A 14784-nucleotide genomic window follows, 5' to 3' on the forward strand; every position below is an offset into this window, starting at 1 on the left:
CTATCTTCTGTTTTTTTGCATCAAGTGCTGTTAAATTCTTTCAAATTGCAAAGTATAGCTCATCGTTGAGATGGCCATCCTTGATTCCAAGAGGAAGCCATAATTGAATTGCGCTGATATTGCAACGACTTACTAGGGGCCTTCCTCATATTAGCTGAGAACGATGCCAATGGCGTTGCGTATCATAGCACTCGATCCTTCCTTTTTGTTTCTTTGCTGGTGCAGTTAAATTTTTTTTCTCTCTGATTTAAAATATAATACACACTACCATGCGACGAACATGATTGAAAAATTAGATTCTAAGTTACCATTTTCCAATCATAAAGGACCTCACCAATCGTGTAATCATCTTAGATGTAAAAAAAAGAAGTTACAAGAGATCAATCTTGAAATAAGAAATTTGGAGCATACCTTATAGCTTGAGAAATTTTCTCTGATAACCCCAATTAAGTCTGGTTGGTAGCCTAATTAAGTTCAATTGGAAGTCTGGTTAAGACCAAGTTTAAGTAGCTTGATTACAGCCTAGGACTGATATGGGCCTGACATGGCCTTAGATTGAACCGGACCAATTATTGAATAGGTCATAGAAGGTCTAACCTTTCTGGGCCTATCGATAGGCCCGACCGAGACCGACCCAACCCGACCATTTGGTACCCCTAATTAGTAATTAATTACTTGGAGGAGAATGAAAGCTGCCAAGAAAAAAACTACCTGCGCTATCTATGGTTGATTGCATATGAAAAGGTTTGGCCTCGTTAGTATATCATGTCAATGCCTATCCATGTGCTACTTTTTTTTCTTTCTGGATTTGCGAGTCCCATTTGGGGATCGAGTGACCATGGAAGGTGTCCTAGTTGATGTGAACAAACTGTCCATGTGAGGTAAACTGCTGAGAAGAGTTGCTAGTACCAGATGAAACACCAGTGGATTGGCTAATAACTATCGGAGTAGAGGAAGGAGATGGCATGACTAAGGGAATGGTAGTTCGAAAGGGAAAAACTAACTCATCAAAAACAACACACAGAGAACAACTTTCTCAGTAAACATATTTAAGCGGCGGTAACCATGGTGCTTACGTGAAATTGCTCGTTAACAATTGATTCCCTACTGTTTTTCATTGTTTCTAGGTGTTGAAATCACATATGGCTACATAGGAGAAAACGTTTCTGTAACAAAATAAACAAATGAAACAGGGAAGAGATTGAGTTTTTAGTGTTTCAAATTAGAAGGTAATGTTCGAATTCCCTCGGGCTAGGGGTGAAACTCCACCTTATATTATGTAATACCTCCATCCCCAATAGATAAAATAGTGCATTTCCCAAAAAAAGAAGAAGGAAATAAGAAAATAAGGTTATGTTTTGATGTGAAAAAGACAATGATGCCCCTTTGACTTTTCAAAAGTTTTTGTTTAAATTTTTTTTAAAATTTTAATTTTTAATGTCAAAGTGTGCCAAAGCATCGATTCGTTCAAAAAATGGCGGAAAGAAAATACAAGAATCATATCAAACTATACATACATACATGTGTTGGACATGTTTTTGCTCCAAAAATGCATAAAAACACAAGAATGTTACCATACAACCCCTTAGAGTTTCAGCTACTATAATTCTTACTCATGTTCATTATTAATTGGTGGAGGGCCAAGTTGAAAGAACTAAATGAGAAGTTTGATGTGATTGTGGGGGACTTATCAGACCCACTTGAACAAGGACCTTGCTATAAGCTTTACACTAAATCATTCTATGAAAGTATTCCACAGCCAAAACTGAATGGTATACAATGGGTTCCTTGTCACTTAGTGTTATATCAAACCACTTTTGAGACTTCTGAACCAGTGCAAACTGTATGAACTAGGGTCAACTGGGTTCGGCTCAGTCCTTTGTCCGGCCACTTGGCTCTCCTTAGAATTCAGTTTTTGGATTGGCCGCTTAGCTCTCCCCGAAATCCAATTTTTGGACTAGCCTCTTCCGAACTAATCTTTTGACACTCCTAGGAAAAAGGTTATTGGCCCAACCATTTGATGGTAGATATTTTTTAGACACATCACTTGATGCATCTTCTCGTTGGCAAGACTGTATACGTATAAGAAGTCATCCTTATATAGTTGTACGCATGCTGATGCATTAAATTCAACATTAATGTGCCTTATGCATTTAATGAACGGGCTGTATGAGGAGGGATAAGTCATCCTTTTTGTTGGGGGATTAAATTAAAATGTGTCACATCTGAAGTCAGTCTATGACAAAGATATTTTCGAGATCCTAAAGGAGTGTCTGAATCTAGTATCTTAGCGCACAAACAAACCACTTTTGCCTTGGTTATCCCTTTGGGAGTTGGATCAAGCCATCCAATGGATAGCATCCATCCTCTCTGTGATATTTGCTTTACCTATAAAAAGGGTCAAATAGGACCTTGTTAGGTAAGCAAGTTAAACTTACATTAACTACAACACCTACCAAGAGAACTTCACCTCTCGGGAATTCACTCATCTCTATGAGGATTTGTGTTATTCAGAATTTGACTTTATCATCAGTGGCAGCTTTCCGTCCATAGAGGCGGCTTGGCTCGTCCTCACAAATTTCCTTTGATCCACAGGTCCTAGGATCGATATACTTCTTGGTTGAACCGGAGTGACACAATTTGGAGCAACACTCAGAGATGTATCAATACAAGTTTCATTATTTGTTTTAGTTCTATTTTTACGATTTTGTACTCCCTTTTTCAATATTGAATTTTTAACTACTCTTAACTCTAATTCACATAATTACAAGCAAGAAAGGCAGGTACGCTTAGCCATAAGGGTGTCTTCCCATCCATATACAACACCCTTGAACATTTCTTTAAGTGTAAGTCTTCACTAATTAATCTGGTGGCAATTTCTTTAGATGGAATACTATTTTTTTTTAAAGGTTTTTATTAGTTTTTGAATCTACGTTTCATCCGTGTTAACTTACATACACCTTGGTCCTCAAGGTTGAATTTAAGTATTCCTACTATGGTTTTACTCTGATATCTTTTGTGTGTGTGTATATGTTGAAATTTTGTTCAAATATGTTCCACAGATACATGTGGATGGGTGATGGTAAGTAACCATTAAGCTAGTCCTTCAAATTGCACACCACTAGACCTCTGATCACCCATTGATACCCGATGCGAAGGATATTGACTCTAAGATTGAAGAAAAAATAAATGGTGAACTACGCTACCTAAACGAAAAATTCTTCATCTCCTCCACCATCACGAATAAGAGTGTTAAAACAACGTGAGTTAATCTCCTCTCACTATTCCAACCAAATCATTGATGGCCTACACTACCTATAGAGGGTGTTGATTGTTTGTCACAAGTTTGTATTACCCTTTATACCATCAAGATTGATATCTAATAATATCTTTATGGCACATGAAGTATTTCATTACATTAAGAAAAGAAAAAAAAGGCAAGAAGAAGTACATGGCCCTAAAGCTTGATATGAAGAAGGCTTAAGATAGATTGGAGTGGGTATTTTGAAGAAGTTGGGCTTCAATAATAGATGGACTTTCTTAGTAATGAGTTGCATACGTTCAGCCTCATACAAATTATTTCTTAATGGTAACATCGGCAACTAGATTGTCCTCCACCCGTGGCATCCGACAAGGCAACCCTCTGTCACTAGCCACTTCATCTTATGCTATCAGGGACTGAGTTTAGCCATTCAAAGGGCAGCGGTATGTAGGCTTATAAAAGGTATCAGCATTAAACACCGAGCTCCTGCTATCTGTTATCTTTTATTTTCTGAATTAAAGCTTGATCCTGTGTGCAACCTGAAAGCATGCCTAGACCTCTATTGCAAAGCTAGTGGTCAAGCTATTAACCTCCATAAATCTAGCTTGGTTTTCAGCCTAGAAACCTCTATGAAATTCATGAGGTGGTTCTCCCATATTTTAAAGGTGTCTTATACCAAACAACCCACTATAATATTTAGGTCTGCCTCCTGAAATTGGGGTTTCAAAATGCAAAGCCGCACAGAGAAAGTAACTAATAAGTTAAAAGGGTGGAGGCTAAAACTTCTCATAGGGAAAGACATCTTGCTCAAGTTAGTTGCATTCTCTCTTCCTTAGTTTGTGTGTTGTCACTTCAAGCTACCTAAATCTACTCATAAGGAGATCAAGCAAAAGTCAACTAATTTCTATTGGGGGTCATCCGATGGAAAGAATAGAATGCATTGGATCTCTTTGGAGCGATTGTGCAAAGCTAAATCTCAAGGTGGCCTAGGCTTTAAAGACTCGAGTCTACAAAATACAACCCTGTTGGTTAAGGTAGCTTATTGGTTATGGACTCAGCCCCACTCAATATGGGCATCAGTTATGAAGGCTATCTATTATCCAAGATGCTTTTTCTTTGAGGCTACTAAAGGTAATCAACCTTCATGGGCTTGAATAAGCATCTTGGAAGGGAGAGAAGCTCTTAATGAACATCTCATTTGGAGGATTGGACAGGGTGACAAGGTGAGGATTTGGGGAGATAAATGGCTACCCACTCTTCCTAGATATTGTCTCCAATATTCAAAACTTGATAACTGCTAGTTGGAATGGGTTGGTGATATTGTAGTCCAAGTGTCTTGAACTTGGCACCTGGATTTACTTCATAAAATTTCTCCACTCGATGATATGTGTACCATACGAAGTACCCAGTTGAGCCCGTGAAAACATTTGCAATTCCTAAAGTAAAACACTTTGTTTGGCGAGCTTGGGCTGAAGGTATTACTTCAAGAGAGGCATTACATTGGAGAAACATTTTGATTGATCCATCATGCATTAAATGTGGAGTACAACATGAATCTATGGCCTACCTACTATTTGAATGTTCTCTTGCTCAGGCATGCTAGTTTCTCAACCAACCCACTAGGCTATAGACTTCCCCAAGATGGGCCATTTCGGTTAGATCGATGGATTAATATTGTTTTGCACATCTTAGTGATGAGAGGCAAAGAATTTAGGCGAGTCACCCTTCCACCTCTTATATTCCCACATGACATAGATGAATGGACCTTTATTTGGAAAACATTTGCAATTCCTAAGGTAAAACACTTTGTATGGCGGGTTTGGGCTGAAGGTATTGCTTCAAGAGAGGCATCACATAGGAGAAACATTTTGATTGATCCATCATGCGTTAGATGTGGAGTACAACATGAATCTGTGCCCACCTATTATTTGAATGTTCTTTTGCTCAGGCATGCTAGTTTCTCAACCCACTAGGCTAAAGACTTCCCCAAGATGGGCCATTTCAGTTAGATCGATGGATTAATATTGTTTTGCACATCAAAGTTGATTCCAAGAGATTACCAAGGAGATTCAAGGGCTATGTCTATATATGTGTTGGTTTATATGGTTAGCCAGGAATGATCTTATCTTTAAGAAAAGGATATGGACTTCAGATGAAGTATCTCAAGCAGCATGTAGGGCTTTGAAAGAGTTTAAAACAATAAATGCATGTTTGCCTATACAACATAGAAACCAATATGCTCAACCCACATCCACAGGCCCGTGGACACCCCCACCACATGGGATGGTGAAACTAAATACTGATGCGGCCCTTAAGCCCAACACTAATAAAGGTGGAACTCAAATGGGGATACATTACTTGCTTTATCAGAACCAACCCATTTTAAAGATCCTTTTTTGGGAGAAGCTTTAGCTATGAGAATGGGCCTACTACACACTTTGGGAGATGGTATGGATCAAGTCATGGTGGAATCCGATTGTCTGGAATCGATTAAGTGCATCAATCACCCAGCTTCAACAATACCGCCTCCAATAGCGAAGGCCATTGTCAATGATATTAGAGAACTTTGTGGTACATTTACATCTTGTAATGTGGCATATATTTCTAGGAAATCCAATGTAATAGCAGATCTTTTAGCCCGGAAAGCCTAGTCTCTTTCAGACGCGATTGCTTGGCTTAATTCCTCTCCTTGGTTGCATGAGTTATACTTAGGGGTGTCAATTTTCAATCTGAACCGTTAAAATCGGACCGAACCGACCTGTTATAGCCCGAACCGCCCGAACCGATCCTTAATGGGCCTTAATTGGGCTGAGGGTCCTCAGCCCAAACGGTTTCGGGTTGGGCCGGGCCAGCCCATGTGCGGCCCCATCAGCCCCATTAGCCTTTTACATAAATAAAATTAAAATATTAAATGTAATTAATGACCCATTGAATTTCAGTCGGTGTTTGAAACTTTGAGACTTGAATTTGAGTAGTTGAGTATTTAACTTTAACACATTTAAGTTTTAACTTTTTAATTTTCAAATTTCATTTAGTAATTTAAAGTCTTAACTGATAACTCTTAAGTCTTAATTGTTAAAGCTGTTTCAGTTTTAGTCTTTCACATTTTCACATTTTCACTTTTGTGTGTGAGAAACTAGGATTTGGAGTTGAGGAAAAATAAAAATAAATTTCAATATTGATTTTTAATTTAGTCCAAACCGTTAGCTAAACTGAATCCAAACCATTAGGCGAAACCGTTAGTCAACCCGAACCAAAACCTCACCAAACCAACACCGCACCGAAACCGTTATCTTTTAAATGGGCTGGTTTGGGGTGGGGGTTAGGCCCAGCCCGAAACCTCTCCAAACCGCACCGTTGACACCCCTAAGTTATACTCTCTTGCTCCCTTAGCTAGTCCGGGTCTTTAAATAAACGGATTGGTTACCAAAAGAAAATAAATATGTATTTGGTGATCAAATGTACATTTAGTGGATTGCATGTACCATGAATATTGAATGTGAACGGTTATGGGTTGCTAGTATATCTTACCAATGCTTATCCACATACTGCTTTTTCTTTTTGCTAGAGGGAACTTCCTGCCTTATATTCATTATTTACAAAATGGAGAAACCACTCATGGGAAAAAAAAAAATTAAAGTAAAATTGAATTATTTTACAAGGACATATCATTAAATGAACAGACACCCATGAGCAAATGAGTTGGGATCCTCTATCTGTGAGGGTAGATGATTGTGATTTTCTCATATTCCTCCACCAAACATTTAAGAGGAGTGTCAAAGATGGACACCTATCTTAAATCTGTGATAAAAAGGTATGAAGAGTATAATCTGCAAGGAGAAGATCCAGGCAAAAGCCAATTAATTGCAAGTCCCATAAGATTCTATAAATACCTCTCCTTGTGTAAATGGTAAAAATTTTGACATGTGGTTGCCTCTCTGATATGTGTTACTTGCCCATATGCACAAAAGGTGTGATTGACATGCATATATACAATAAAAGTGCGATTCCTCTGAGATGCATGTACCAATTTTGAATCCAGATCCTCTCTACTCAAGCAGACCATCCTCCCATCCTCCCACACTCATATATGACTTATCCATGGTACATGGGCAGGCCCTGTGTTAGATCTTATATGCATGTGAGAGGATAGAAAAACGGCTTGCCTGGGTGGAGAGGATCTTCACTTACCTAATTCCTGCTTCTCATCTATTTATATAGGCATTACCCCATTTCAGCTTCCACCCCATTTCTTCAATAGGTAAAACTTCACCCCTGCTTCTCCTTCCCTTGCCCTTGCCTCACAATTCACATTGTTCCTCTGGATTTTCTACTTCTTTGAAGTTATGGCTGAACCTATCAATCTCTCATCTTCCAAGGCCTTGTCAGATGAAGAGAACAAAATCTCCTGGTTTGAAGAACAAATCTCTGATCATCTCAAATGGTCATACGCTTTGAACAGGTATATGCATGCATGATTAAGTTCTCTCATCAGCTACCCTTTTTAACAATCTCCTCTTCTCTCATGCAATAATTTATTCTCTAAATCTAAATTTTGTGCTTCCTTCTCCAGTGTGTTGTACCAGGGGAGTAGCAATTATCAAAACATTGCTCTTTTGAACACAAAACCATTTGGGAAGGTTTGGATTATTAAATTTTAGTTCAAATGTATTCTCTTCTTAGAATCTTTTTTTATATCAATTCTCATTTTTTTTTCTTCTTCTTTTAATGTATTTAGTATCCATTTTAAATTCTATTTTTGTTTAAGGGCCTGTTTGGTTACATGAGTCTGGAGATTTCAAATATCTAGAGATCTCAAATCTATGGAGTTATAATTTAAAAATTAGCTAGATGTTTGGTTGTGGAATGAAATCTGTGGATTCATCCTAAAAACTATTTGATCGACTTGATTTTTATGAATGTGCAAATGTATACAGCTTTTTTGAAATATCTGGATTTTACCCCTTACCCATAAATCTAAGATTCACATTTTTAGTGTAAATAGGTGAATCTCTAGATTTCATGAATCTAGAGATTTTTACAGCCAAACGGGTATAATTCTCAGATTCATGAATCAAATCTCTGGATTCATGAAACCAAACAGGCCCTAAGAGAATTGAGAAACTCCAAATCCATATTAGACTTTTGTGCGAATTATGGATCGAAAACTCGTTCTATTTATTTTTGTGCAAGCCATTTAAAATCCATATGCAAATTGAGGATATAATAATAAACATACATTCTTTTTATGAAAATCTAATATTTTTCCTTTTTGCTCACTCTCAAACCAACTGGTTTTCAACTTTCATTACTATTTTTTTATAATTTTCATTTTAACATACCAAATTTATTTTTCTTTCCATAATTTACTCCGTACTAAAGTTACAAAAACGCTTTTCATGTTTAACCAAAAATAGATTCTTGTATTCATTTATTTTCAACACGCAAAACTGCAAATGAGAATTGATAAAAAAAAAAAAAAAAGCCCCTTGGTCTGTCTATAATTTATGTTTCTATGGGTTTTTGAGAGAACAGGTTCTGCTGGTCGATGGGAAAGTGCAGATTTCTGAAAGGGATGAGTTCATCTACCATGAATGTTTGATCCATCCAGCTCTCTTATGCCATCCCAAGTAAATAAAGTTATCTGTTTTATTTCTTGTGGGTAAATCTGTGGAAAATCATAATGGTTTTAACATTTATCGATCTATGTCAGCCCAAGAACTGTTTTCCTAATGGGAGCTGGCGAAGGTTCTGGTGCTAGAGAAGCACTGAAGCACAAGAACGTAGAGAGAGTTGTCATGTGTGATATCGATCAGGTATAAGGTTCATGCATGCATTAAGACAATCAAGGTTCAATTTGCTTTCGGATCTAAGCTGAGCTGCATTAGGAACTTGTTGCAGGAGGTTGTGGACTGTTGCTTTAGATATCTGAGCGAAGAAAACCAGAAAGCGTTTCGCGACAAGAGACTTCATTTCGTCATCAACGATGCAAGGTGAGCTTTAGGGTTTCAGCTTCTGCAATTTTGATTCATCTTGATTAAGTTTGCTAATTAATTAATTAAGAAATATTAATGTATGATTTAGAATTGAGTTGGAGGAACGTAAGGAGACGTTTGATGTGATTGTGGGAGATTTACCAGATCCAGTTAAACAAGGACCTTGTTATCAGCTCTACACTGAATCATTTTACCAAAGTGTTCTCAAGCCAAAACTCAACTACAATGGGATCTTTGCTACTCAAGTTCGTATTGAACTAGATATAACAAGTTCAATTTTAATTCTACCTTTGGGTTTTTGGTCTCTTTTTTCATTTTAATGTTTTTAATTTTTTTTTGGTACTGAGGTTCATTCTAGTTGAATTTGGATCCTCTTCATCTTGCGTTGCTTTTTTCTTTGTCTGTCTGACCATCGGATAGGCGTGACTCCTTTCCATCCGACAATTGCCATTCCTCACTGTCATCATGTCGCCCATTTGATGGTCAGATGAACAAGAAGAGGAGAAGCTTAGACAAAGATCGAGGATCTGGATCCCAACCATACCAACTTATATGTATCTCGATTACATTCTTAGTATAACTTTTATATATAATTTTTTTTATGTGCATAATTACAGGCGGGACCCGCAGGTGTTCTTACCCACAAGGAGGTCTTCTCATCCATATACAACACCCTTAAGCATGTTTTTAAGTGTAAGTCTTCACTAATTCACCTGGTGGTAATTTCTTCAAAAGTTAGATTGAAAATAACTTTTTTGAGACTAATTTCACTTAATTCTCTTTAATTCATAGTGATATTGTATAAATTTTGTACAGATGTGGTTGCATACACAGCTAATGTGCCTTCCTATGCAGATACATGGGGATGGGTGATGGTAAGTAGTTATTAATTCCTACAATTTGCATATATACCACTAGGCTTAATATTTTTAGATTAATATTCCCTTGTACATTATTAATGACTTTCATCCTTTCAATCATGTACATTTCAATATGAATCTGGATTTTTTACAATTTTTTTTGTCGGAAGGATTCTCTATCCTGATGGGTAGAGGTTTGTGCTTTCCTTACATCGTTGTGCCATGCATTGGGAGTGGATTAAACTCTCGATTTGACCAGAAAAATCAACGGTGGATCACCTAGTAAGCTCCCTTAATATGTGATAGAAAAGTATGAAGGAAGCATAAACCTTTATCTACTGAGCCTGAGGATTCAAATTCCATTTGTATTGAGAGGAAAATTTTATGCTATCTTATACACTTTAAAGGTGAGTTGAATGCATGTTTATCCATTTACAGGCCTCTGATCAACCACTCATACTGGATGCCAAGGAAATTGACTCTAAGATTGCAAAGAGAATAAATGGTGAACTACGCTACCTAAATGGTGAATCCTTCATCTCCTCCACAATCATGAATAAGACTGTTCAAATATCGTAAGTTAATCCACCATTATTGTTTTAACTATATTGTCGTGACTTAACACTATTTATGGAGTTGTTGATTGTCTGTGACAGGTTGCTAAAGGAAACACATATCTATACAGAAGAAAACGCAAGGTTCATCCATGGCTCTGGGAAGGCTTACAGTGGCTAATGCCATTTAGTGTTGGTTTGAGAAAATAAGAAGAAGAATAACCTATGCAAACTATTAGAAATAAATGATTGTAATGAAAATAAATCTTTGCATATGATTAAACTCTAGATACATCAATGAATTCTTAATCTTTCTCATTTCTACTAGAAATTTTCCACCTACACCAAAAGGATGTTTAGATTTCATGGTTTGATGGATTCTCTTTTTGGAGAAAGGGAGATTTTATGTTAGACTGTCTTTCATGATTCTGTATGTGGAAAGGAAAATTTAGAATTTTTTTTCCTTAAAAGAAAAAGAAAAACTTAAGATCATATTAAATTGAATTTGACTCAAATTAATAACATCTAAAACCGGACCAACCTAAAAGATCGGATCAGCCCAAACCGGACTAACCCAAAACCAATGGCATTAAAATCTATAATTTATTATGGCGGTGTGTTCAATTAAACCGTCTAAGTTCAAGAGAATCAAATCAAAGACATGATCAGAGAGGTCTTCTTCTTCATTACCCGCCATTAAAAAATCTTAGAAGCTCAGGGTTCAAACCCTAAGAAGCTCTTCGTCGCGGTTGGCAGAACTCGCTTCTCCCGCAGCTTCGATTTCGGTTTTATTCTGAAATTTTTGTTTGCGCTTTTTTCCGTTGATTCTCTTTTTGATTCATTACTTTTCTTGATTTCATTCGAACTTTGGAGACCTCAAAATCTAAGCTTTCATGTTTCATTCTTCTGATCTTCTCGACCAATCTCCTGGAGTTCACAATCCTCGAATTGTTTTCCTGTCAATAGTATATACGGTATTCAATTCACGTTATTTCGGCTTCTGATATTGGATTTTACCCTCCGCTAGGGTTTTGTAGTCTCCGTAATCCACTTTAAATTCTTTTGCTCCGGCAGATTTTGCAGAACTCCTGGAATTTTCCGTTAATTTACAATGCCTGTAAATCTCACGTCTAACGCAATCGCTGCTGTTAATGCTGGCGATGTGAACTTAAAGCCCCTTGTTCAGGTTTTGGACATCAAGCTTATAAGTCATGCAAAGGATCGTTACCGTCTTCTTATCTCCGATTCTGTTTATACCGAACACGCTATGTTGGCAACTCAGCTGAACGATCGGGTGAAGAGCGGGAGTGTGAAGAAGGGGTCCGTTGTGCAATTGATTGAGTATATCTGCAGCACAATCCAAAATCGCAAGTAAGTCTTAAATCTGTTGTGCCATGAAACCATTTTCCTCACCACTTCTCACAAATGGTGATTGGAAGTCGTGAAATTTGATCAAATTCCTTGTAGTTCATCTTGTTTCATGTCTATTGAAAAACTAAATGTGGAATTTTTATAACACAGGATTATTGTGGTACTGAACATGGAAACCATAATCCCGGATTGTGAGACTATTGGGAACCCAAAACTGTTGACGGGATCTGCCTCTATGCCTTCGAAAACTGTACATGATAAGGAATCTCTGCGCTGTGATTCCAATTCCAATAATAGTTCAACTCCAAGTTCCAGCAGTAAGGTGCAAAACTTTGGTCCGACTATTCAGCCTCCTTACAAACCTCCTCCAAATTATAAAAATCATGGGGCAATTATGAAGAATGTAGCTCCTGCACAAACAATTCCGATTGCTGCTTTGAATCCGTATCAGGGGCGGTGGGCAATTAAGGCTAGAGTCACTGCAAAAGGAGATATTCGTCGTTACAACAATGCTAGGGGAGATGGGAAAGTGTTTTCCTTCGACCTTCTTGACTCTGATGGAGGAGAAATAAGAGTGACTTGTTTCAATGCTGTTGTCGACCGCTTCTTCAGCTCTATTGAGGTTGGTAAAGTCTACATGATATCGAAGGGAAACTTAAAACCTGCTCAGAAAAACTTTAATCATCTTAAGAATGAATGGGAAATATTCTTGGAGGCCGGCTCGACTGTTGAATTGTGTGAGGATGAAGATGACTTAATACCAAAGCAACAGTTCTCTTTCAAATCTATTAATGAAATTGAGAATTTGGATAACAATTCCATAATAGATGTGATTGGGATTGTCGTAGCTGTTAATCCAGTAGTTCCTATTCTGAGGAAGAATGGTTTGGAAACTCAGAGAAGGATTATGAACCTAAAGGATGCATCTGGCTGTAGTGTTGAACTAACCCTCTGGGGTGAGTTCTGCAACAAAGAAGGTCGGGAGCTGCATGAGTTGCTTGATTCTGGTATTTTCCCTGTTTTAGCTGTTAAGGCTGTGAAGGTGAATGACTTCAGTGGGAAATCAGTTGGGACAATCTCTTCAACTCAGCTCTTCATAAACCCAAACTTACCTGAGGCTCATAGGTTGCAAGAGTGGTTTGACAAAGGAGGAAAGAATGCTGCTTCTCAGTCTATCTCCAGAGATTTTATGACAGGTGCTTCAAGAAATATGATCCGTAAAGTGGTATCTCAGATAAAAGGTGAAGGTCTTGGAAGATCAGATAAACCAGACTGGATCACTGTAAAGGCAACCATAACATTCCTCAAGACAGATACTTTCTGCTACACTGCTTGTCCTTTGATGATTGGAGACAGGCAATGTAACAAGAAAGTGATAAGAGCAGGAAGCACAAGATGGTTGTGTGAGAGGTGCAACCAAGAGTTTGAAGAGTGTGAATACAGATACCTCCTTCAAGCGCAAGTGCAAGATCATACGGGATTAACTTGGGTGACAGCTTTCCAGGAATCAGGGGAAGAGATCTTGGGTTGTTCAGCAAAGGAGTTATATTTGTTGAAATATGAAGAGCAAGATGATGATAAATTTGGAGAAATTATCCGCAGCAGCCTCTTTAAGCAGTATCTTTTCAGGCTTAAGGTCAAAGAAGAAATGTATGGAGAGGAGCAACAAGTGAAGATCACAGTCGTCAAGACGGAGAAATTGAACTACTCTTGTGAGAGTGCATATCTTCTTGAGATGATCTCAAAGATTGCAGTATAACAAGGATCGGACTTAGTTTGACATGTTTTTCATTTGCTTTGGATTGAAGCAGTCATTAGATTACAAGCTTGAGCTTGGTGTCCATGATGTAGGTGCCATTAGCTGTAACAACAATACCATTTACCACTTCGATTGTTTCAGAGGTGAAGCCATTCCTGAAAATTTTGGGCCTTTCCGAATAATTTATCTTTTGACATCTCAAACACTGTGTATCATGAGGGCTCCAAATATCAACTCAGTGAGCATATTAAACCCATTCACCTTGAATTTCACTAAGAAGCTCTGGCTTATCAATCTTACGTTTATATTAAATTGATAGTTCAAAAGTTACAGATCACCGACGTGAATAAAACTTTAACATACAGAGAATTGCTGAAAAACGTAGACTAGCGAAAGAAACAGAGAAGAACATCTTTTGGAAATCATAGTTTCCCTTGTCCCCGTGCTATCAGGTTCTCTTGACAGGGTCAAAGTTGGCAACTCCAATAACAGCCCCAAAGATGACAACAAGCACCACTCCTCCAGCCACAATGCTAAGCAAGAAGTTCTTCAGGGAAGGAGACAAATCTGAACCAGCTGCTTCAGCTACCTCTGGAATCACCATATAGGCTGTCATGGCAGCAGCCGTCAATCCCGTGACAGCCTTCTCCTTCAGCGATGCTTGAACTTGAAGCTTTGAATTGGCTCTTGATGATGTCCCGGTAATCGCCTTCAATGGCTTCCTCACTGGCAAAGGCTTGAAGAAGGCATCAGAGCTCGGGATTTGACTCTTGCTGCTGGCGGAAGCTATTGGCAATGCCATTGAAACAGCGGAAGTTGATGCCATTTCTGAATCTCTCTCTCCTCTTCTTCTCAGTTGCTCAAACAAGGAACCCTTGAATTCCACTGGTGCTTTTTCTGAAGATATGCGAGGAGAAAGGCATGGGAAGTGGAGAAGTGATGGAGATAAAGGGTAGGATCTCAAGCGCCAAATCATCTCCCT

At 38.1% G+C, this 14784-nt stretch overlaps 3 protein-coding genes across 3 annotated transcripts; 2 read left to right on the top strand and 1 right to left on the bottom strand.

Annotated features, from left to right (window-relative positions):
- The first annotated feature begins 7608 nt into the window (after positions 1–7608).
- Positions 7609–10853, top strand: LOC149021529 (thermospermine synthase ACL5-like). Its single transcript, XM_089147458.1, has 10 exons — positions 7609–7724; positions 7836–7902; positions 8798–8892; positions 8976–9078; positions 9164–9255; positions 9347–9503; positions 9876–9951; positions 10075–10133; positions 10557–10693; positions 10775–10853. Exons 1-10 carry the CDS (start codon positions 7609–7611, stop codon positions 10851–10853), a joined length of 981 nt encoding a protein of 326 aa, XP_089003584.1.
- A 462-nt stretch (positions 10854–11315) lies between these two features.
- On the top strand, positions 11316–14205 carry RPA1A (replication protein A 1A). The gene is made up of 2 exons (XM_089149750.1): positions 11316–12043; positions 12194–14205. The coding sequence occupies exons 1-2, from the start codon at positions 11784–11786 to the stop codon at positions 13800–13802; spliced, it is 1869 nt and encodes a 622-aa protein (XP_089005876.1). The 5' UTR covers positions 11316–11783; the 3' UTR covers positions 13803–14205.
- PSBX (photosystem II subunit X) lies at positions 14086–14718 on the bottom strand. The gene has a single exon (XM_089149754.1). It carries the CDS (start codon positions 14626–14628, stop codon positions 14251–14253), a length of 378 nt encoding a protein of 125 aa, XP_089005880.1. The 5' UTR covers positions 14629–14718; the 3' UTR covers positions 14086–14250.
- Between the last annotated feature and the right edge of the window lie 66 nt (positions 14719–14784).

This window comes from Hakea prostrata, chromosome 3 (genome assembly GCF_041222555.1).
Source record: "Hakea prostrata isolate BN-2017 chromosome 3, UWA_Hpros_2, whole genome shotgun sequence".
Classification (NCBI taxonomy): Eukaryota; Viridiplantae; Streptophyta; class Magnoliopsida; order Proteales; family Proteaceae; genus Hakea; species Hakea prostrata.